The sequence below is a fragment of the Convolutriloba macropyga genome, chromosome 6 (assembly GCF_964194025.1).
Source record: "Convolutriloba macropyga chromosome 6, txConMacr16.3, whole genome shotgun sequence".
Taxonomy (NCBI): Eukaryota; Metazoa; Xenacoelomorpha; order Acoela; family Convolutidae; genus Convolutriloba; species Convolutriloba macropyga.
This window is the reverse complement of record NC_134473.1, coordinates 5,667,514-5,693,180: the sequence shown is the minus strand read 5'-3', so window position 1 is coordinate 5,693,180 and position 25,667 is coordinate 5,667,514. Positions and strand designations below refer to the sequence as shown.

General features: G+C 34.3%; 3 protein-coding genes across 3 annotated transcripts in view; 1 reads left to right on the top strand and 2 right to left on the bottom strand.

The window, feature by feature from the left end:
- Positions 1–25,667, bottom strand: part of LOC142340716 (ras-related protein Rab-21-like) — a 114,291-nt gene that overhangs the window by 44,705 nt on the left and 43,919 nt on the right. The window lies entirely within an intron of this gene.
- On the bottom strand, positions 2,972–12,390 carry LOC142341451 (protein phosphatase methylesterase 1-like). The gene is made up of 4 exons (XM_075392404.1): positions 12,013–12,390; positions 8,439–8,792; positions 4,052–4,237; positions 2,972–3,606 (listed from the first exon to the last, which is right to left on the bottom strand). The coding sequence occupies exons 1-4, from the start codon at positions 12,296–12,298 to the stop codon at positions 3,053–3,055; spliced, it is 1,380 nt and encodes a 459-aa protein (XP_075248519.1). The 5' UTR covers positions 12,299–12,390; the 3' UTR covers positions 2,972–3,052.
- The window catches only part of LOC142341450 (uncharacterized), a 34,668-nt gene continuing 21,587 nt past the window's right edge, over positions 12,587–25,667 (top strand). Inside the window, exons 1-3 of the mRNA XM_075392403.1 lie at positions 12,587–13,396; positions 14,144–14,792; positions 21,150–21,409. Of these exons, the coding sequence (XP_075248518.1) occupies positions 12,895–13,396; positions 14,144–14,792; positions 21,150–21,409 (1,411 nt within the window). The 5' untranslated portion in view covers positions 12,587–12,894. The remainder of the gene's footprint in view (positions 13,397–14,143; positions 14,793–21,149; positions 21,410–25,667) is intronic.

Below are 25,667 nucleotides of genomic sequence, written 5' to 3'. Positions count from 1 at the left end.
TTGATTTTTTATACGGACTCTCTTCATTTTGAACAGCTTTGCTAAGCAGCTGCTGTTTAAAAGGACTTTGAGCAGAATGACAGAAGAGTAAAACTAGCCTAGAGAAGTCAAAGATTTCACGCAAAATGTCGAAAAAGCGGCAAAATGGGTAAAGCGAAAAAAAAGTTCGACGAATTAAAAAAACATAGCAGGACAAGTCCTGACGTACAATTGAAAGAATTTTCATTGACTAAACAGAAAAACTACACCTAGAATGGACTATGAGTGAATTGAGAAAACCATTTTAAAAAAATCAGATCAAAAATAAAAAAAACAAAAAAACAATATCAAAATGCCGCATGTGAACAAAAAAACCACTAGCGAGATATGAAAATTTAATTCAAACAAAAAACTAGGCCTAGAATGAGCTGTGAATGGATTGGGAAAACCATTTAGAAAAAAATCCGATAAAAAAGTCGAAAAAACAGTAAAAATCAGAGTGAAATTGCCGCATGCGAAAAAACCACTACCGAGAAACCGAATTTTTGTTCAAACACCATTTTCGCACTCTACTTTAAAATAAGAGCGAAAACATTTCACGCCGCAAAACCAATCGCTTTTTCGCTCCATTTCCTGTTTCGGCGTGACCAAAATCACAACGATTTGACTTTAAAAATCATGAAAATGTGTGAACAGATCTTAAAAAAAACATAGCTGGAAGAATTCCGGAAACGACTCGAAGTGAAAATCCATTTAAACGCCATCCAACTACTCATCAAACAAAACGTGCCCTCGCTAAGTTATGATTATCTTGAAATAAAGTCATGAAACAAAAAATTAAAAACAATAAAATCAAATCTGTTAAAATATGATAAAAAATCTGATCAAATTTTGTTATAAATTGAGATCCCGAAAAAAACTATCTATGCCAAAATAACTTCATCGAAACAACTGGTACTTACAAAATTCACTTATGTGAATTTTGAAAAAAAAATACTTTAGGCTAAATTATGGAAAAAAAGCTCTTAAAAACAAATTTTACTGAAAACTGGAAAAAGTTACTAATTTTTTATAATATTTCAAAAATTATAAAAATCCAAAGAAAAATTCCTTTCAGCCAATAGGGTATCCAGATGCTCGCAAAACAATAGGCAAGTCATAATAGGCAAAGAAACTAATAGGCTAAAAACAGAAAAAAAAACCGAAAAACAGCAAAAAAAACTAAGAAAAATAGTTCCAATTTTCGCTTTTTTTTGTCATATTTCTCAACAAAAAAATGATTCTTACCCACAAAACTGTAACCAATTGTTATCATAATATTGATCAAGTAGAAGGGGTTTCTTCAATACCCATTTGAGCCAGTAAAACAAAATAATCGTCAAAAAGCGCAAAAATTAGCCCGAAAATCAGCAAAATACATTAAAAACCACCAAATTATCATAAAAATCATATGAATTTCCAGAAGCCTTCAAACCACTACCAGAACCAGCCTAAATTTAAAAACATACCCGGCAGATTGCCGGAAAATAGCCGCCGTTGATTCCAATAAGCATGATTGTGATTGAAATAACAGAAGATATTGAAAAAAAAGATTTTTGTACAAAAACATTTTTTTAAGTCCGATTTATTTTGATGGCATTTCGTAGTTGAACATACTTCTGTTTCTTAGAGAGAGACTACAGGGGCTACTATCAATACCAATAAGCATTAGAGCTGGTAAATAAAACTTATAGGAACGACGTTCAAATAGCGGGCATCTAAAATTGGGCTTTATGGGTTTATCCCGTTTCTATTTCTGACATCCATTTTTGTACTAACTCTGTTCATTTTGAATTGCTTTGCTGAGCAACTGATGTTCAAAATCACTTTTAGCAGAATGAGAGAAGAGAGAAACTAGCCTAGAGAAGTCAAAAAGATTTCACGCAAAATGTTGAAAAGGCGGCAAAATGAGGTAAAGCGAAACATTTTTTTATTCGACGAAGTAAAAAAAATAGGAGCGCTATAATAGCCGGCTGAGAAGATGAGGGCAACTATTAACAAAATCATAACCAAACCTCTTAACGAAAACAAATGAAAAAAAAACTGCTTCAAAATGCCGCACGTGAACAAAAAATTTCGCTCGCTTAGAGAAAATTTTTTCACACATCAATTTCTCGCTCTCTCAAAAACAGCGTTATGAACAAAATCCACTCTCTTTTCGCTCCGCTCTTCACTTTTGTTCAGCACCAAAATCACTCCAAATTTTTTCACGCGTTTCATTTCCCGCTTCAAAATTCACTCCAATAAAATTGATTTAAAAAAGGACTTCTCCAATAAAAAGACAGCGCCCCAATACAATTCAAATTCTTTGAAATGTAAAAAATTAGGAGCGCTATAATAGCCGGCTGAGAAGATGAGGGCGGCTATTAATAAATAGACGAAAAAAATTTGTCAAGTGCTGAGATGTTATTTTGATTGCCTGTATGTATAGCTTGTTACTGCGTCAAATCGGTGCTTTCAATTAGAGTTGCTCACTTGACCTTATCTCTTTGAGGTAAGTCAAGTGCGACCAAAACCTTAGTCACGCCAATGAACAAAAAAACTCACCAATACAATTCAAATTCTCTTACTTGTAAAAAGAGAAGGCCAATAATAGCGCCAGCTATCGCTGTGCAGCTACTAAAAACCGGCTGGCGTCGGAAGAATTTCTCTCGAACCATTAGTCTGAGCTGGAATCTATTGCAGCCTGCTTCAGTGAGGGTGGGGTGGCAAATAAATTCAAACCTCGAGAGCAAGTAATAACTTAATTTTAGCTTAAATTTCAGGATATAAGGTGAACTGCTTGGTCAAATAGTTCTTTTGTGATGAGAAGTGGGTGTAAATGTGGGCGGTGGTGTTCAAACCTTCCAGAACCGCACTTTACATCATATATGCCTCCTCAGCAGTTTCTACGAACAGTGCACTTATAGACTACAACCTGAAGTAACTTTTCAGCAAACTATATACTAAAAGGTAGTTTTCAAACTCAATTTTGAAAAAAGCTCAAATTTCGAGCAATATTACTGTTAAAATTTACAATTTCACTAAATCAAAACTAACATCCAGCATTTGTTCTCGAAAACCCGGATTCAACAGTAGGAGCTAGTTTATTTCTCTGGATGAAAGTAGCCAGCGCATCCGCGACCCTATCTGGTACGTCTTCATGCACAGCATGGCCAGCCTTTGGCAACACCAACATCTGGAACTTGCCCTGCATCTGGGCAACTGTTAGCTCTTTATCAAGTCTATCAACCCCGGCTAATATTAAGAGTTTTGGTCCCGTGAAAGCTAAGTAGTTATTCGTGAGACCTGTGAACCAGCTTCGCCAATATTTTTCAGTCTTGAAGAGGTCAAGACGCCATGTATACGGAACGTTATTAAGGATATCAAGATCGATGTTGACGTTCGTGACTATCTCGCATCTTGGAAACGGTCCCTTGTCAATTTCTTGGTCGCATTCTTGTTTAGAAACCATGTTTTTGTTTACATTCTGAGGTGGTTGCTCGTCAACATTTGCAGTGGCATCCTCTACATATTGTTGCTGTTCATCGTCATCATTTTCGACTTCTTGCAGAGATCCCAGAGCACCAGAAGCGACATTGCACGTGCCTAAGGCGACGCATGTAGTCTTTATTTGACCAATGTGATCAACTAAGTATTTTATATGATTTCAAGTAATTGCGCTGTTACGGTTTTCAGTCCTCAGAAAGGCATTCCGACACTTAGTTTTCAAACAATCTCAAGTTAATTTTGCTGTTGAAGTCAATATAAGCTGGTCAACATTCAAATTTCATATTATCTAAAAATTTGAGAAATGATGTTTTTGTTAAAAAATCAGTCAAATTCTCTTCATTATATCAACAAATTCTGTTACCTCGAGCATCGATTAATTTTCTATGTGACGAATTTTCTATGGGTATGACGCAGCCACGATTTTTTAATTATGAAAGTTATTGCGAAGTTGACTCACCAATCAGATTATACCTTATCAAACTATATAGAAGTTCCAAAACGGCTTCCAATATACAACCGTGTGACTTTTTCCATCTCTCACCTGATTGGCTGGACTGAGTTTCCTTCTGGGGTACAATCTGGCCAATCATAGTGACTTTAGCTGAGTCTCGTCTTTTGATATATCCACTTCTCACTGACCATTCGATCGCATTCTCGGCACTTGAGAATGAACTGGGTCTGGATCGGAGCACGTTCTTCATACCAGAGAGTGCGTCCATTGCAGAGCCTAGAACAAAACATGTAGGAGACAGTATTCAACGCTTGGGATGAAATGAGGTCTTGCTTTGAAATGTGTTTTAAACCATACAAGCATGTGAAGCAAAATATAAGCTCTTAAGAAAAAAAAACAGTCACTCCTTAGAACCACCTTTCACACCATGAACTTATGTCATCAAAAGTTTCGTTGAATCGCGTACTTAGAGTATACTGAGCCACAAGGCTATAAGGAGAACTTAATACCCTCTGGGCTTTACCCGTTCTTGAAGAAGAAAAGTTAGCTGGGTCAGACAAAATCGGTCAAGCGAAAAATTGCATGAAAGAATATATTGAATAGAAAATTGCATGCAGAATATATAATTGCTACAAACTTCGTTGGAGAGCAATTAACAAGAAGTTCAAGTCTAAATAAACCCAGTGAAACATGGTTAACGATCCATCTTCCGATGTTCAGTATAGAATTAAAGCAAAATCGCACACGGCACCAATTGTCTGCCGGTACTCGGGGTAAGCTGTTCAGTTTATTGTTGAACCAAAAGGAAGCAGTTTAAATGAGTCCTATTAGGTGTCACAATGGCACGCCAATAGCTTCACCAAAGTCATCGCATAGAACCTTGCTTCGTTTTGGGGCTACTTTATTGTTCCGACCACCACTTTAAAGGGGATGGAGGAACTATATACTCAAACGGGCTTTTTTGTTCAGTCAATTTTAGCCGATCGATATATTCATCGTAGAGAGCTGTGAGTGATTTCACTAGAAAGCACGTACATCCTAGAATATGGAATTAAAAAAATCTAATTTTGCTTTTTACAATGAGTAATCGAGGTTCAGAATTTTGTGAATATTTGACTGTTTTTATTCACAATTTACGTCATTTTCACTAAAATTTGATTCAATTTCGCTCATACGATTGAAAATTTTAGTGATAGACTGTTATTGTTTTCGTTAAAAGTAGACCGTTAGTGAATTGTTTGATTGAAGAATTTCAGGCAAATATTTTTTGATAAAAAATTTCATCAAAAAAAGGCACAAAATATGCTTTTTTGGACTGCTTTGTTTAAGTTTCCCAGAAGGAGAGATCCAGAAACCGCTGACACAATCTACGTAAACTGCAAAAGAGAGTTAGTTGAATTTCGGTGCCCTATAAAAGTCTTCTAGAATTACAGCTTGCCGGTTTTTGCAAATTTAACTCTATAATTATACAAATTACATCATTGTTTTTAAATGTTGCAGTATTTAAATTAACAGTGGTCTAAAACACACACAATTTTAACAACTGAGTGATGTTCTGAGCATACAGCAAAACCAGGGATAGGTTTGATCTCATGGATTCTTACAATCAGAATTTTTCATAACTTCTACTTCGCAGCTGCCTTTTTCAACGTTTAAACTGACAAAAAATTTCAATTCACGGCTGAAATTATGACAGCTGCCATTTACGTGCAAACGATGCCGAATACAGATATAGTATGTTTTCACAGAAATTTAATAGACTTTATGGCTTTAACGAAGTTTTAGTAAACTTTAACTGATTTTTTGTGGTTTGCATTCAGTTATTCTTTTCGCAGTCTGAATGCTAAGTCTTACTTATCAAAGTTTCAAATTGCTTCTTCAAAAGGTCTAAGTGAACCTCTACAATGCATTCGGTTGTTATCTGATGTCCCTGATATTGAATAAAATTGTTTTAAGAAAACTTCATATATTTTTCGAACTTGCCAATTTTTTATCTCATTTCTGTCAACTTTTAGCTTATTCTCAGTAACTACAGTTCAAATTTCCTTTCATATAAGACACAGAATATCTTTGTGGCGTTTTTCTATTAACGGTTTCTCGGTTAAGCACAACGAGTTTTCATACAAAAATTTGTGATTTGTGCATAATTGCTAATTTTTGTTCTTTTTGATTTCATTGGCTAATTATCAAGTTACAAAAAATCCAATCAGAAAAAGCTCTTAAAATATCCAATTAAATATCTTCACAGCTTTAATAACATTGTTTTAAGGGCTGCGACACCTTTGCAGAATTTGGTTGTTTTTTAATTTTGCCCTGTATTTAATGTTACCTTTTATTGTACTATGCCATATATTGTGTAATAAAAGATCTCAATGGCCAACTAAATATACATAAACCAATTCGAAAACTGTTATAAGTATAAGGCTTGAAATTTTATTGACCTTCAAATTAATTTTTTCACAAAAAAGTTCTTCAATTTTCCCTTTTTGTTCTGGCTTTCATCACTTTTTCGTATTTTATAATTTTGTATCATTTTCGTAACTTAGCCTTTTAATGAAAGATTGTTTTAAATTATTGTTGCACCAAAAAAATCCCTTTTCGTTAAACATTTTGACTGATGTCTCTAGGGCTTAGTCAATTTGTTTCAGAAGAATTTTGCGAGTTTTAGATAGTTTTCGATGTTGGTGGTTTCTTCTGTTGTCAGTTTGAGATATCCCGTTCACAAAAAGATTTCGTGATGTTCAATGAAGACGCAAGTCATTATTTAAACTTCTCGCGGTTAATATCTTAAAAATTTAATGGCTTCCGCACTGTGGTTTCGTGGTAAGAAATTTTTAGTTCTGCCTGTATTATAGTAATTTAATAGTATTATGACTTGGTCTCAATATTAGCAAGCGCAATTAGTTTTCTCAGACGCTCCAAGATATCTGTCTATTCGTTTAGTTGAAAGCGATGTAATGAAATTGCAAAAAATTAGATTTAAAAAAAATGGTTTTCTGAGCTTTGCCAATTTTATTTCTGTTAATTTGTAGCTTAGTTGCTCTATAGACAATTCACAACCATCATCTTACCTTAAAATTGCTCTTCATATCTGTTTTATTTTGCTCGAGTAGACTTTGTTTTTGGTACTCAGGATTATCAGAAAATATTTGTGTTTTTGGATATTTGCCAATTTTTTTAGATTTTTGTTTTCTTTTCACAGTATCACAATAATGGCGGTTTTGTTGCTATTTGAAAAGAAAGCAATTTAGAAAAATATTGTTCTTAGTGCACAGCTGCATGTTGAATTGGCTTGGACATCATTTTGTGTAAATTTTAAGTTTTTTATTTTTGCCTGTATTTGTTCTTTGTGTAGTCGTATGACATTTTCTGGATAATTAAAGGTCTGCATCACTTTCTATAGTGTTATTAAGGAATCTCTCAATAATTTTAGTTTATACATAGTTTTTAAACAGTTTGACATTAATTTTTTTCATAAAAAGGGCAACGTTTTTTTAAAACTTCGCTTTCTTGTCGACTTGTTACCAAGTCGCATTGAGGAAAAAAAACCTATATTTTTCTAATAAATTACAGATTTATTTTTATTTATTATAGGTTTTATCTGATGCCATTTTGATTTGGTTTTCATAAAAAGGGCAACGTTTTTTTAAACTTCGCTTTCTTGTCGACTTGTTACCAAGTCGCACTGAGGAAAAAACCTATATTTTTCTAATAAATTACAGGTTTATTTTTATTTATTATAGGTTTTATCTGATGCCATTTTGATTTGGTTAATTGTTTAAAATGGACAAGTTTCTATCGTAAATAATATTTGTAATTATTTGATTTTTATCGCCGGTTTTTCTGGTAGTCGTATTAATGGAAGGTCTCGTCGGCCCTCTAAGGTTTATTGTTTTATTCATTTAGTGGTTTGCTGAACGATATGTTAATTTTTTTATGTCTTCCGAATTTGGTAGACAATTAAGTGAAAAATGTAGATGAGCGGGGTCGCAACATAATGTGCGAATGCACATTACCAAGCCTCCTTGTTGAGCTTAGCTTTAAACGTTCAGAAGCAACGCGTACATGTAAACCGACTACCGTCGGACGAATTGCTCTCGAACGACTGGCGAGGCAAACAATTTAGAGGGGGGTATAGGCTAAAGAAACTTTATGACGCAGAAACGTATGACTTGAGGGGTTCGGACTCTTGACCTTTTAGATAATATTAGCGGAGATTCACCACAACGCTACACTCGCGAGGAACAATCATCGCTCACAATCGTTTTTATTTTACCAACAGACTTACTTTCTAAATGCGCGTAACTGAAATCACTCGAAAAATCGAAAAGTCAAGCGTGAAAAAGGCACTCAAGCAGTGAAATCCAAAGGATGTTCTAGAACAACCAGTCAAGCAAAAGACAAACACGTTTACAATAATTGCATCAAACTTGGTTCGAGAGCAATTAAAAATTACTCTAATTATCACATTAGTTACCTTCAACCACGTCAATAACGCAAGTAGCTGCAATGTTATTCAACTGATCTCGACAGTGAGCACCAATGTAAGCTGCAAGAGCTCCTCCCATTGAATGTCCGACCACAAACAGACGTACATTCCATTCCTCGTTAGCGGGCACAAGTTTCTTTTCAACTAACAAACTGTAAACATCGCACACATCTCGCGACAATACTTCAAATGAGAAATCATCCTCGTTCTCTGTTTGGGTTTTGCCATGACCTCTTAGATCAATGGATACGTAGTGGGTATTGAGGACACTCAAGTTTAGAGATTGCACTAGGGGTGCCCAGCTGAGGCCTGAGAAACCAGCGCCATGCAGAAAGAGCACAACTGAAAAATTATTTCAAACTCAAAAACATATTATTCAGAAATTAAAAACTGAGAACAGTTTCGTATGATATAAGCTTATACATCTGCTTTATAGAATGATCAAATTCGATGCAACGAAAGAAAAACTGAAAAAAGATTACTTTTGAACTATTTCATTGGTGTGAATTTTATATGAGCTTCTTCTATGTACCTTTGATTGGCTCACTAGAAACCCAAAACTTCAGCAACAGGATTTAAGATACACCCTTCTCAGATTTAACTCGCAATACTATATTTATAGTAGCAAGAGACATTTCAGCAATTTCTTTAGCCATAAGAACTGTCTCAACGAATACTTACTTGCTAATAGTCACCCATAACCTTCCTAGAAAACTCCGATCCATGCTAAATAATTATCGAAACAACAAAGATGACAAATATAAACCATGAGTTCCCCGCATGAGAACACTCGTTAACGAAATCGGCGAAGAAATTAAGCTACATTTCTAAAATTGATTATTTTCTAAATAAAATCGGATAAAATCAGCAATCAGCACTTTAATACAAAATTCGTTAAGTATTATAATTTGAAGGCTTTGTTGTTAATTGTTTTCATTAAAACATTAAAACGACTAAAATATCGTTAGAAAAAGGTGATGTAATAAACAGATTTTGGCCTCAAAATATTTCAGTTGAAATCTAAAAATTTCATTTTAAATTTGAAAATATGACAAAAGTCTTAAAGTTTTCACAGTGGCCAATGATTTGTCTCAGGAACTCGTTGTGAATTTCCGAAACTGCTCTCTAAAAGGCCAAAAACTCTTGAAAAAAAGCTTGTAGAAATTTGTTTATGAAATGAATTCATGGAAAAGCATATCTCAATGAGACTAGAAGTACTCGTATAGTTGTTAAAATGTCAGAAATGGATAAAATTTCAACTTATGGTAAAATGTGACAAATTTGCAGTTGTTTTATGAAACTTTTTTTAGATTTGATCTCCAGACAATAATCTGAGATGCGCATCGAAAAATTTGCAGTATCGGAAACATAGTGTATATGTCGTATAGTTTAAACATTCTATTCTAAATATGAGGAAATAAAAGCCTAACAGGCATTAATACGTCAGGAAATATCGGTTTAAAATGATCCAAGCGATCACATTTGAACAACAATTCTTCTTGGCTGACAAAATTAGTAAGCAGACATTTTTGGGTTCAATCTAGCATGCGTTTCGTAGTAAAGCTAGAAACTTCGTATAAATTAGCTCAACAAATAATTAATGCCGGTAAGTTACCGGATACCGGCTTTTTTGTCCAATGTTTAAAATTTACGTTCTCCAAAAACTGACAAAATTTTCTGAAATATCTATTTAAGATTAAAAGACATTCCCAAATCGAAAACTTTTTTGAGTTTCCCTTGAATCTCATTTAAATACTGCTATAATTAAAGTTCAATTCTGCTTACTACTTTAATTTTGCAGAAAATCTTATCCTCAGTTAGCTCACATTTGAGCTACCTAAGGATATGATTTTCTGCAAAAATAAAGCGGTAAACAGAAGTCATCCAAAAATTCATGGAAACGTGAAAGACTTTTCGATGGTTTTCTTCAACTCTACGATAAGAAAAACTATTGTCTAAATATCCCAAGCAAATTGAAATGGGGACGCAGTCGTTGCACCCAAATCATTTCGAATGGGAACTCACTTGCTGGAAAACGGTCCTCGTCGAAAATTTGACATTCTGTTTTAACAATTTTTAAAAATTAAAAATAATAGATCGACATTCAGCAACCATTGCTGGTCACCAAGGCAACTACCAAAACAACTAATTTCAAAAACCTACTAAAACAGAAGGAAATTTAGAAAAGGAAAACAAAACCCACCAAAAAACCAAAAAGATTTGCCATGAGCTGACCAATTAGCGAACCATTCACATTCCCATTGACATTTTTTACTCACCATAGTCCCATTTGCTCACAATAAAATAACCGCTGTAAAAAAACGTTGCACAATAAACCAGCCGCTGTGAAATTTTGTCATTCGGCGAAAAATTTTTAATTGTGACGTACAACTGTGCTAATTATAGTGGTGCCATTTTACTCAATTTTTCCTCGATAAACACAGCTAACTTTTACCAGGTTTTACATCTTTTCACCCCGAATCACATAACCCCGCTTATTTTAACCCCGTATCTTTTAACCCCTCTATCATTTAATCTCTATATCATTTCATACCGCCAATTAGAAGTCGACATTACAGGCATATGTTGTCATAATTAAGTAGATAACTTAATCCCATGTTCTGTTGTGAGAGTTTCATATCAATTCCCACGGGCCGCTAAGGCATGTTCATGGCCCGCGAGGCAAAGCCAAATGATTATTTTCAAATTTAAAAGCATTAACTAATTTAATATTCCTTATTTCACAATAGATTAAAATCGGGGTGAATGATAGAGGAGTTAAATGATAGAGGGGTTAAATGATAGAGGGGTTAAATGATAGAGGGGTTAAATGATAGAGGGGTTAAATGATAGAGGGGTTAAATGATAGAGGGGTGAATAAATCGGGGTTAAAGGATGGGGGGTTAAATAAATAGGGGTGAAAAAGCCAGGCACCCTTTTACCAAAATGAGAGCAGAAGTTCTGAATCACTCACAATGAGAGTCAGATATTGAATTTTAATTTATTTATCGGGGTAAACGAGTTAAATTTTAAGTAAACGATAAAAATTGCGGACCATGACGACGCCCTAACGGTCCATGGGACTTGATATGAATAATCACAACTGAACTTACAATCAGAATAAAATAATCAGAAAAAAATATAATTAATAATAAATGCCAATTAAAATTTACGCTAGTAATTGGTTCAAACTATTGAAAAGAAACCCTGCTATATTACACATCAAGTGCTACACTTCGAGTGTCAATTGTACCAAATGAACAATTAAGAAACAATCACCTCACGTAAAACAAATAGCTCTCGCACTAGTGGGGCACAATTCTATTGTATTCGTCACCAAAATTTCCGCCATTCACTTCAATTGCTTAAAAATCTAAACGAGAGTGCGCAACCTAGAGCACGAAAGTCCAAGCCGAAAACGTCACTCACCAAGTCAAAACTCACTTCGCACGAGAGCAAGAAATCAAAATAGTTGCAATTTTGCAAACTTTTTCTTTTAACTCGAACCACCTTTTCGTCCCCTTTTAAAGGTATCTAACTAAAAAGTACCTTATAACTTCACCTAGAATAGAATTCGGATCCGCATACAATCCAGGAATTGCAGCTTTTGGGTTCTTCTTCACTGGCTCGTCACTTGAACTCTTTGACACGTCATTTTTAGGCGATTGCTGAATATAAACATAAAAGCTGTCGGCAGCTCTCAGCTTCACTCGTACTTGCTTTGGAAAGAAGTCAGTTGAAGAAACTATGGAAAAATCGGGAGTAAATTTACTTCTTAGCGCTCCAGGCTGACTTGCTTGGGCGATTTTGGGCGCCATTGGCAAGCTTTTCGTGAATCGGCTTGTCATTTTTGCATCATTGAACTCTTAAGTTGTTCTGTCAATTTAGTTCCATCTGAAAATAGAATAAAAATTAAGTCGTGGTTAACTTTACCTTAGCTGTCGTCGTTTCTGAAACTAATTGGGTATAATAACCATTGTATAACAGTCAGTTTTAAACTCAAAAATAATACAGTTCTCAATATGGTATTTTAGAGAAAAAACAATTATTGGCAACAAATATCTAAAATATAAGAGGTTGAACATAAAAAGACCGTGAATATTAAAACGTGCATCGTAAACGAATAGTGAATATTACACATAGTACACAATATGTTTTAGCAAAATTAAACTGTCATGTAGACTTTTTACAAAATTTGACGGTACCAAAATTCATTTTGTAATCAACAGTTTGAATATCCAGCAATAGTTCAAATTTCATACAGGTTGAAAATTTTTTAACAGTTTACTTATTTTGAAATTCCAAGCCACGGTTTTAAAACTTATACTACTTAAAAATCGAATCCCACGGTTTTTCATATTTTCCTGACTTAAAACTCTTGGAAAAAATCAAGCTAAAAAATTGAACACAAGAATTTAACAATTAACTCAGCTTGAAATCAATCATGGATTTTGAAGAGCGTGCTTGGGAAGCAATTCACTACGCTGCCTACGAAGGCTCATTCCGGCAACTTGACCGGATTCTGTCCGAATTCCCGGAATCGCTGGAGCACGTCACGGGCGCCAAGAGCCAAAACGTTGGACTAACGCCTCTTCTATGCGCTGTAATGGGCAACAAGACCAAAATTGTCATACAATTGTTGGAACTGAAAGCTAACTTACTAGCGGTTGACGCTAAAAGTCAAAATGGATGTGAGATTGCGATACGTGAAGGGCACGTGGAAACGTTTTTGTACTTGTTCAAAGAACACAACGAAAGCCTGAATCCCGTAAGAACCCTGATGGAACAGTTGGGTTCTACTGACGAGGGGGTTGTCTTCAATGCGATAGGGTTTCTTGACAGTCTTCTTCAGAAGGAAGAGGCTCTCAATTTAATATGGAACGAAGTGATAGAGAATAATTTCGTGAAGCTGTTTAAGAAGATTTCACAGAGTGATATGGGCTCAGGTAAAACAAAGATTTAACTCAAAATGAAAATCTCAAATTTCTTTCAAAAAGCAATAAATTTTCTATCCTTAATAAACTTGCCGAAAAAACTTAAATCAGATAACTCGTAAGACCAAATAGAAATCTGATATCTTAAAGACATTATAAAGATGGATCTTACCAAGTAAAAACTTATATCTAGGCTCGCATCAAAATCTGCTCAAAATCGTTGATTTCTGAATAAGGATTGCACTATTTACAAAATGTTTTATCGGTTACCCGAAAATTAAGTTGTTCAAAAAATGTTGTCAGGACAATATATGCAATACAAAATGTGCCAAGTTTACTATAATTTAATCGTGTCCAGACAAAACAGTCCCAGACAAAATAGTCCTAAATTGCAAAATAGTCCCGGACAAAACAGTCCCAAAAACAGCATTATTATAAGAATATAAACAGCATCAAATTATAAGAAAGAGCATTTTGAATAAATTATAAAGTTTATAGCGGCCTTGGGGACTTGATAACCAAAATATTACAAGAACGTCAAATTAACGAGGTAAAAATGAGAATGCTTGAACAAGCTTACAATGCACTACTAGTTTGAAATCAGACAATTGGGCCATAAAATAAATCCGTTTGTTTTATTAGGTTTTATAGAATGGCATTTTCCATTGGCCACTTTTTATGGGGTTTTGCAATTGTCTCAAATGCCATAAACCCAAAAACAAACAACAATTAAATAAGCATTCAAAGTTTTCATTTCAGCCCAAAAACACCAGTGCTTGAACTGGGTGAACAGTCTATGCCAATTGGGTGAATTCCGAGAAATGTCGCTGGAAAAGTTTGGAATGATCGAATTCATTTTGTCACTCACCAAAACATTCAAATCTATTCACGGACCATCGGGTGACAACAGCTTCACATTGGACATAATAGCCTCTCTTTTCCACCAACTGTTCCAAATACTCGAAAAATTAACCCACCAAACAGCAAACGGCATTCAAAAATTACGCATAAAAGGCGGAATTCCAATTCTTCTCGAAAATCTGCTTGACTCAAACTTGGGCGATGAAACAAAACTTATAATTATAAGTTTACTAATTTCTGTGGCAAACGCTGAGAATTTTGTAGAGAAACCCAAAACGCCCGATGTTACCCAATCAGAACTCGAAACTGATGAGACTTTAAATCACGAAGTTTCGTCAATTCAAGACGAATACGAAGAATTCGAAGATACTGAAATTTCAGAGGAAGGAGGAATAACATACGAAGATGAACTACAAAACAAACAACGGGAAATTCAAGAGGAGTTTCGAGCTTTTAATAATTTGGTGGACTTGGTGAAAATTTACAGTGATAATCCTTCCGAAATAATGATCAAAGAGCTGAACAAATTGATCCGGCGCATCAGCGAGTAAGTTTCCAATATTGTTCCCGAGCTTCCGCCCCAAAACTTATGGGAACCAATGCAACGCAATAAGCAAAATTCTAATCAAATATTTTGGTGAATTGTTTGCTCTAGCTGAGCAACCATTTTGCAGGAAAAATACTATAATTTGAATGTTGCTTTTTTATTCCAATCCTCCAAAATTGGCAATGCCGCAACCCAAAAGCCCATTTTTGTTTCGAGACGAAAGGCTCCTTTGACTATCAGATTTTCAAAGCTCAAATTGAAGCAATTTTCCCGCAGCAACCTTGACAATTTTTTTATGAAAAATGAAAAATTTTGATACAAATTTACCAGATAACAGCCTTTCACGGAAACTTAATGTTCAAAGATAGCGATCAGTCGAAACAAAAAGCGAGCGACTGGACATTAAGGATTACCTTAAGAACTTAAAAAAATCAGAAATTGAAATCCTGCTTAAAAATAGAATAATCTCCAATTTTTCACTTAAACTATTGATGAAGTCATTAGCTATCATAATGAGTCATTATATTCATATCATCTTTCATATGTGCACACACTTTTGGTGAAATTTGTGCAAATTAAAGGAAACCAAACAAGGAATCTCCTACCTTTTCAATGAATGCGTTACAAATCGAACAAGTGCGAAGTTTACGCTTTTTTAATTTCTAATCGAAAAACTGACGCTTTTGTAGATCAATTAACTAGGACTAGAGGAGTCTTGTGTAGACAAATTTCATTACTCAATCTGTTCTGGATCAATTGGAGAAAGTATGTTTAAAAGTCAACCAAACATTAGTTGAGAAGGGAGCTGTGCTGAAAAGGATAACTCTACTCCAAAAATTCTTTCTTTTATGTTCCTAAAAAAATTCCCATCAGCGACCAATTCAGGTAACGGTAAAATATGGCCCTTGATTACTCGATGGGCATAACTGTGGCTAATAACTGGCAAAAAATTTTAAAAAGTTGTTCTACATTTTAAAAAAATTACCTGTTCTTATTATTGAACCTTACCGAATAATTAAATTCAAGCCTCTGAAGTAAAATAAAAAAAATAAAAAACGTCGTTCTTTCCTCAAGTAGTTATCTTTCCCTTATAAAGTTTTTGAATGCCCTTTAAAGAACCAATCCATCACTTTTATTGACTATCAAAACCCCAGAAAAACCAGTCTGCTCTGACTTTTCAATTAAATGAGTTTTAAAAGGAAATATGATCCATGGTTTTCGGTTTTTGCTTAATTGTCCAGAAATCGGCAAAACTAAAGGGAATCCTTTCAAGTTTTCTCTGATCTTCTTTCTTAAATTAAAAAAAGCAATGTCTTATACTGCAAAAATGCTTAAAATTAAAATTTTCTCCAATTTTTCACTTCGATCAGTCGAAACAAAAAGCGAGCGACTGGACATTAAGGATTACCTTAAGAACTTTAAAAAATCAGAAATTGAAATCCTGCTTAAAAATAGAATAATCTCCAATTATTCACTTAAACTATTGATGAAGTCCTTAGCTATCATATTGAGTCATTATACTCATATCATCTTTCCTATGTGCACACACTTTTGATGAAATTTGTACAATTTAAAGGAAACCAAACAAGAAAATCCTGCCTTTTCAAATTGAAGAAATGCGAAGTTTAAGCTTTTTTATCTTCTAATCGAAAAACTGACGCTTTTGTAGACAAGGCGGCTCAGCAATGTGCGACGGCACATTAGCTTCCGACCCCGCCCATCCACAATTTTGGCATAATTGTCTACCAAATGAGGAACAGATAGAAAACCAAAAAATTATTTTTTGGGAATCCCAAAAAACCGAAAGTGTTTTTCAAAAAAATTGTGATGAACGATAAGATAGCCTCCAAAGCAAATAACTCAGAGGAGTAAAAATTGAAGCATTAAATTGCTGTGATATGCCAATATTAACAAAGCGAGTCAAGACGAACAGCAACATCAAACAACAACAACAACAAACATTAATTTCATCAAAAATTTTTTGTCCGTTTTAAAAAACAAAATTTAATAACAAAGTCAACATACAGTCAGAAGAACCTAAAACTAAACAAAATTACTTATGAATCACCAGAAAAGATATGGACCAGTCCATAAAAAGGTTTGGTAACAATTAGACGAAAAAGAACAAAAACAGTAAAGTTAAAAAATTCGCTTATTTTTTCAAAACAATTAACTTCAAAGTAATAAAAACCACTAGTAATCAGATAAAGTATCCCAAAGGTTTACGATTACCAATGCTTCTATAGAAAAGCATTAGGACCTCTCCTCATTCATTTCTTTAAGCGGCTAAAATGAACAACAAAAAACAACAAAATATTCAACTGAAACTTGCCAGAAAACGCTGTCAAACCGTCAAGCCATATTTCGGCCCTCAGAAAATATTCGTTTGCGCCTTCTTCAAGCACCGATAATATAGTATTTGGCCATTTATGAGTGAGACTAGGTAACAAGTAGACAAAAAAGAGAAAAGGTCAAAATTATGTAATAATTGTGATTTTTTTTCGAAACAAAATTATATCCAAAGTCATTAAAAACATTAATTACAAAATGAAATATTTAAATAGGGTCGTTTATTCATCCAAGGGAATTTTTTGAGACCTGCAATTATCCAGAATAATTCTTGCGTCTACAAAAAGAACGTCAAAAATGACAAAAATCAAATTAAATTACTTTTTTTGTGAAAAACCGGTGTCAAGTCAGTAAGGTCAAACGCATTTTTAAAAAAAATAGATTTTGGGAACTCAATCCCTTTTGACGCCTTCCCTTGACATCTAAAATGTCAAATTTCACCTGTAATTAACGAGATTAGGTACCAAAATGAAAAATAAAAAGAACAAACTTGCGAAATTGGAAAGTTTTTTATTTTTAGTTTTGGAAAACGATTGTTTTCAAAGTCATGAAAGCCATCAGCTATCTTCTGATATCAGAATATCGACACGTCTATTCTTCCATAAATAGTCAGGGAAATCTATCACTATACAGGAAATTTCATACAACTGAAACTGACAAAGTAAAAATGACAGTTAAAGACAAAAATAAAAAATTCAATTAATTTCTTGAAGAAAGAAGTGTCGTTAAAACTACAATCTATATCTTCAAGTATTTTAATATGTTCAATTGTGTTTCATTTTGAACGCTAATAATGTGATATGAGAACTGTCAGCAATGTGATAATGTGACTAGAAAACGTGAAAAACTGGCAAATTTCTAAAAACAAAAAAAATCTGAAATCTAATAGTATCAAAGCCAGAAAACAATAACTTCAAACTTAAAAACGCAATCGAGACTAAATTTCCAATCAGTAGAATGAAGAAGATTTCTTTCTTTGCAGACACTAAGCTGCAAGTTGACCAAATTAAGAAAAAAATAGAGGATAAGTTAATTAAGCGATTATTTATTGAGAAGTCAATTATTTTTTTTAAAAAAGAAACGACCATACACTTTCAATTAAAAACTAAATGCATTAGCTTGGAGCTGCTTATCAAGCGAATTGGTTGGACCTATCACTCCTGAGCTTTGACTTGATATGTTCTGTTCTTTATTATTAAAAAAAAGTCTTTTTTTTTAAAAAAAAAGACCGACTGATTACAACCCGATTTTTTTTGGATTGTAACAGTCCAAGAAAGGCCCAAAACTAGCCCTGCTAATACTTATTGTCCGATAGAAACAATTGATTTTTCGAATGTTGTAGATATAGATAATTTGTTAGTTGAAAACTCAAAATTCTGCATTTTTGATGAATCGAGTATAAAGCTAGCAAAAAACGGTAAAGTTTTAATTACAGAGCACTCTCAGCGGAAGTTGAAGTAGGAATAGCCCCCTTCTGAGTCTACAAAGATTGTGTTAGTGTTGTTTGGGGGTGTACTGCCGGCAAATTTTTGTCAAAGTGGACTAAAGTAGCTTATTTCGTGCTGTTTTTGATGAAAAAGGCTGAATTTTGAAATATTTATCCTGAGTTTTTGACCAAAAAATTTACATCAGAATAATCAACAAGGCTTTTTTGTCCTTAAAAATGAAATCAACGACACTCTTCTTAAAAATTTCAACAAATTTTAGCAAAATTGACGAAAAATTTGGCAAAAATTTCGAAAAATGTGAATAAAACAACGTGAATTCACTCTACTTTTTCAGAAATTTAAACCTCGTTAACTCCCTGTATAAAACGAAAATTAACATCTTTTTAATTCCATATTCTACGCTGGACGAGCTTTCTAATGATACCAGTCTCAACTCCTCAACTCTCTACGATGAATATATCGATCGGCGAAAATTGACTGAACAAAAAAACCCATTTGAGTATATAATTCCTCCCCCCCCAAAAGGGGTCGGAACAATTAATTAACTAGGACAGGGGAGTCTTGAGCAGACAAATTTCATTACTCAATCTGTTCTGGATCAATTGGAGAAAGTATGTTTAAAAGTTAACCAAACATTAGTTAAAAAGGGAGCTGTGCTGAAAAGGATAACTTTTTTCCAGAAACTCTTTCTTCTGATGTTCCTAAAAATTCCCATCAGAAACCAATTAAGGTAACGGTAAAATATGGCCCTTGATTACTCGATGGGCATAACTGTGGCTAATAACTGGCAAAAAATTTTAAAAAGTTGTGCTACTTGATTTAAAAAATTACCTTTTCGTATTATTGAACCTTACTGAATTATTGAATTCAAGCCTCTGAAGTAAAATAAAAAAAAAATAAAAAACGTCGTTCTTTCCTCAAGTAGTTATCTTTCCCTTATAAAGTTTTTGAATTCCCTTTAAAGAACCAATCCATCACTTTTATTGACTATGTAAACCCCAGAAAAACCACCCTGCTCTGTGACTTTTCAATTAAATCAGTTTTAAAAGGAAATATGATCCATGGTTTTCGGTTTTTGCTTAATTGTCCAGAAATCGGCAAAACTAAAGGGAATCCTTTCAAGTTTTCTCTGATCTTCTTTCTTAAATTAAAAAAAGCAATGTCTTATACTGCAAAAATGCTTAAAATTAAAATTTTCTCCAATTTTTCACTTCGATCAGTCGAAACAAAAAGCGAGCGACTGGACATTAAGGATTACCTTAAGAACTTTAAAACATCAGAAATTGAAATCCTGCTTAAAAATAGAATAATCTCCAATTTTTCACTTGAACTATTGATGAAGTCATTAGCTATCATAATGAGTCATTATATTCATATCATCTTTCATATGTGCACACACTTTTGGTGAAATTTGTGCAAATTAAAGGAAACCAAACAAGGAATCTCCTACCTTTTCAATGAATGCGTTACAAATCGAACAAGTGCGAAGTTTACGCTTTTTTAATTTCTAATCGAAAAACTGACGCTTTTGTAGATCAATTAACTAGGACTAGAGGAGTCTTGTGTAGACAAATTTCATTACTCAATCTGTTCTGGATCAATTGGAGAAAGTATGTTTAAAAGTCAACCAAACATTAGTTGAGAAGGGAGCTGTGCTGAAAAGGATAACTTTACTCCAGAAATTCTTTCTTTTATGTTCCTAAAAAAATTCCCATCAGCGACCAATTCATGTAACGGTAAAATATGGCCCTTGATTACTCGATGGGCATAACTGTGGCTAATAACTGGCAAAAAATTTTTAAAAGTTGTTCTACTAGATTTTAAAAAATTACCTGTTCTTATTATTGAACCTTACTGAATAATTAAATTCAAGCCTCTGAAGTAAAATAAAAAAAAATAAAAAACGTCGTTCTTTCCTCAAGTAGTTATCTTTCCCTTATAAAGTTTTTGAATGCCCTTTAAAGAACCAATCCATCACTTTTATTGACTATGTAAACCCCAGAAAAACCACTCTGCTCTGTGACTTTTCAATTAAATCAGTTTTAAAAGGAAATATGATCCATGGTTTTCGGTTTTTGCTTAATTGTCCAGAAATTGGCAAAACTAAAGGGAATCCTTTAAAGTTTTCTCTGATCTTCTTTCTTAAATTAAAAAAAAACAATGTCTTATACTGCATTGGTTGGATCAAATGCTCTACAATATAGAAGCTACTTTTCTCACAAATTTACTCAAGAAGCCAGCAAAAAGATGAAAGATGCATTTTAATTTTTTGTCTTCCCTTTGTTTTCCAGAAAAATTGTTTTCTATGGTTTCACTACAGGGTACTATACTATTTAAAGAAATGGTGCACGAAGTTAAATAACAAAGGAAACCGAATGATTTTTTTTTTGTTTTTACAAATTTTTGCATCTCCTTTAATTTTTCAGTTCCCACGTTTGACAAAAATTATCTGTTTTGCTTATATCGAAAAATCTATTTGTTATAATCAATAAACTATAAAAAATTTAAATGGTAACTCATTATTGACGGTAAAGCGACTACATTTCATAATTGTTTACAGGAGAAATGAAGACAATCAAAAGCTGTTCGTCCTCAAGGGATCAATTACAGAATCGCTTCTCCATCACGTCAAAAAGCAAAGAGAGAAAGACATTCAGCTATCATGCATAGACACTCTAAAAGTCCTGGTTGTGAACAACGAACAGAGCCAGCAAGCTGCCATCGCCCAAAATGCCATAGACCCAATCAACGCAGTCCTCAAACGCAGCAGACAGAATAGAGTCCAGTTATCTTGCAGCAGCGCTCTCTGGGCTCTCGCAGGTACGTGTCTTCAAAATATAGAACATAAATCCACTAAGGTTGGATAAATTGCTCTCGAACGAAAAGCGAGGCAAAATAATTCAGAAGGGGTCGTAGCCTAGATGAATTTTTATGGGTGCAAAAACTTCCAAATAGGGAGGGAGCTCAAACCCTCAAACTCGGAGGGCTCGACTCTATCAATAGCCCATCGGGTTTCAGCACCTTGTGGTATATCTTAAATCGATTTAGTTCTAGCAACAGACTTAAATTCTGAGTAAGTGTAATTAAGATCAAGCAAAAATCAAGAAAACAAGCGTGAAAAAGTCACCCAAGAAGTGAAATCGAATTAATGTTCTAGAACAAAAGTGCAAACACGGCCAAGCAAAAATTTTGCATAAAAAAGACAAACGCGTTGACAATTATTCCTTTACACTTCGTTCTCATTCATGATCAATTAAAAACTAACAGCTATACCTAATGTAAGTGCATTACAACGATTGCAAACTCTCTAGATGGTCGAACCAGGGTCACCTAGTCGCTGCAAATTGATTGACATCTTCGTCAACTCATTCAAAACATTCCCGGCAGATTGCCGGAAAAAAGCCGCCGTTGATTCCATAACTCTATTGGGATTGAAAGAAAAGAAAATATCAACAAAAATTGATTTTTGTATAAACATTGTTAAGTGCGATTTATTTTGATGACATTTCGTAATTGAACATACTCCTGTCTTTCAGTGAGAGGCTACAGGGTCTAGTATCAATACCAATAAGCATTATAGATAATAACTAAAACTTATGAGAACAAAGTTCAAGTACCGGGCATCTAAAAATGGGCTTTATGGGTTTATCCCGTTTCTATTTCTGACTTTGATTTTTTATACTGACTCTCTTCATTTTGAATTGCGTTACTGAGCAGCTGCTGTTTAAAAGGACTTTGAGCAGAATAACAGAAGAAAGAAACTAGCTTAGAGAAGTCAAAAAGATTTCACTGAAAATGTCGAAAAAGCGGCAAAATGTGTAAAGCGAAAAAAAGTTTGACGGAGTAAAAAAAAACATAGCAGGACAAGTCCTGACGTACAATTCAAAGAATTTTCCTTCACTAAACAGAAAACTAGATCAAGAACGGACTATGAATGGATTGCGAAAACCATTTAGAAAAAAATCCCATCAAAAAAATCGAAAAACTAAAAATCGAAATGAAATTGCCGCATGTGAACAAAAATCACTAGCGAGAAAGCGAATTTTTGTTCGAAGGCCGTTTTCTCACTTTGCAAAATGATTCAGAAGGGGTCGTAGCCTAGCTGAATAAAAAAAATTCAGCTAGGCTACGACCCCTTCTGAATCATTTTGCAAAGTGAGAAAACGGCCTTTGAACAAAAATTCGCTTTCTCGCTAGTGCCATAAAAGGGTGCAAATTTTCCAAATAGGGGGGAGGGAGCTCAAACCCTCAAACTCGGAGGTTTCGACTCTTATCAATAGCCCATCGGGTTTCAGCATCTTGTGGTATATCTTAAATCGATTTAGTTCTAGCAACAGACCTAAATTCTGAGTAAGTGTAATTAAGATCAAGCAAAAATCAAGAAAACAAGCGTGAAAAAGTCACCCAAGAAGTGAAATCGAATTAATGTTCTAGAACAAAAGTGCAAACACGGCCAAGCAAAAATTTTGCATAAAAAAGACAAACGCGTTGACAATTATTGCTTTACACTTCGTTCTCATTCATGATCAATTAAAAACTAACAGCTATACCTAATGTAAGTGCATTACAACGATTGCAAACTCTCTAGATGGTCGAACCAGGGTCACCTAGTCGCTGCAAATTGATTGACATCTTCGTCAACTCATTCAAGACATTCCCGGCAGATTGCCGGAAAAAAGCCGCCGTTGATTCCCATAACTCTTGGGATTGAAAGAAAAGAAAATATCAACAAAAATTGATTTTTGTATAAACATTGTTAAGTGCGATTTATTTTGATGTCATTTCGTAATTAAACATACTCCTGTATTTCGGTGAGAGGCTACAGGGTCTAGTATCAATACCATTACGCATTACAGATAGTAACTAAAACTTATGAAAACAAAGTTCAAGTACCGGGCATCTAAAAAGGGGCTTTAGGGGTTTATCCCGTTTCTATTTCTGACTTTGATTTTTTTATACTGACTCTCTTCAGTTTGAATTGCGTTGCTGAGCAGCTGCTGTTTAAAAGGACTTTGAGCAGAATGACAAAAGAAAGAAACTAGCTGAGAGAAGTCAAAAAGATTTTACGAAAAATTTCGAAAAAGCGGCAAAATGTGTAAAGCGAAAAAAAGTTCGACGAAGTAAAAAAAAACATAGCAGGACAAGTCCTGACGTACAATTCAAAGAATTGTCCTTGACTAAACAGAAAACTAGAACAAGAACGGACTATGAATGGATTGCGAAAACCATTTAGAAAAAAATCCCATCCAAAAAATCGAAAAACTAAAAATCGAAATGAAATTGCCGCATGTGAACAAAAATCACTAGCGAGAAAGCGAATTTTTGTTCAAACACCGTTTTCTCACTCTACAAAATGATTCAGAAGGTGTGGGTGCAAAAACTTCCAAATAGGGAGGGAGCTCAAACCCTCAACCTCGGAGGGCTCGACTCGATCAATGGCCCATCGGGTTTCAGCACCTTGTGGTATATCTTAAATCGATTTAGTTCTAGCAACAAACTTAAATTCTGAGTAAGTGCAATTAAGATCAAGCAAAAATCAAGAAAACAAGCGTGAAAAAGTTACCCAAGAAGTGAAATCGAATTAATGTTCTAGAACAAAAGTGCAAACAAGGCCAAGCAAAAATTTTGCATAAAAAAGACAAACGCGTTGACAATTATTGCTTCACATCTCGTTCTCATTCATGATCAATTAAAAACTAACAGCTATACCTAATGTAAGTGCATTACAACGATTGCAAACTCTCTAGATGGTCGAACCAGGGTCACCTAGTTGCTGCAAATTGATTGACATCTTCGTCAACTCATTCAAAACATTCCCGGCAGATTGCCGTAAAAAGCCGCCGTTGATTCCCATAACTCTATTGGGATTGAAAGAAAAGAAAATATCAACAAAAATTGATATTTGTAAAAACATTGTTAAGTGCGATTTATTTTGATGTCATTCCGTAATTGAACATACTCCTGTCTTTCAGTGAGAGGCTACAGGGTCTAGTATCAATACCAATAAGCATTATAGATAATAACTAAAACTTATGAGAACAAAGTTCAAGTACCGGGCATCTAAAAATGGGCTTTATGGGTTTATCCCGTTTCTATTTCTGACTTTGATCTTTTTACACTGACTCTCTTCAGTTTGAATTGCGTTGCTGAGCAGCTGCTGTTTAAAAGGACTTTGAGCAGAATGACAGAAGAAAGAAACTAGCTTAGAGAAGTCAAAAAGATTTCACGAAAAATGTCGAAAAAGCGGCACAATGTTTAAAGCGAAAAAAAACTTCGACGAAGCAAAAAAAACATAGCAGGACAAGTCCTGACGTACAATTCAAAGAATTTTCCTTGACTAAACAGAAAACTAGACCAAGAACGGACTATGAATGGATTGGGAAAACCATTAAGAAAAAAATCCTATCCAAAAAATCGAAACTAAAAATCAAAATGAAATTGACGCATGTGAACAAAAAACCACTAGCGGGAAAGCGAATTTTTGTTCAAACACCGTTTTCTCACTCTGCAAAATGATTCAGAAGGTGTCGTAGCCTAGATGAATTTTTATGGGTGCAAAAACTTCCAAATAGGGAGGGAGCTCAAACCCTCAAACTCGGAGGGCTCGACTCGATCAATGGCCCATCGGGTTTCAGCACCTTGTGGTATATCTTAAATCGATTTAGTTCTAGCAACAGACTTATATTCCGAGTAAGTGTAATTAAGATCAAGCAAAAATAAAGAAAACAAGCGTGAAAAAGTCGCCCAAGAAGTGAAATCGAATTAATGTTCTAGAACAAAAGTGCAAACACGACCAAGCAAAAATATTGCATAAAAAAGACAAACTCGTTGACAATTATTGTTTCACACTTCGTTTTCATTCATGATCAATTAAAAACTAACAGCTATACCTAATGTAAGTGAATTAAAACGATTGCAAAATCTCTAGATGGTCGAACCAGTGTCCCCTAGTCGCTGCAAATTGATTGACATCTTTGTCCACTCATTCAAAACGTTCCCGGCAGATTGTCGGAAAAAAGCCGCCGTTGATTCCCATAACTATTGGGATTGAAAGAAAAGAAAATATCAACAAAAATTG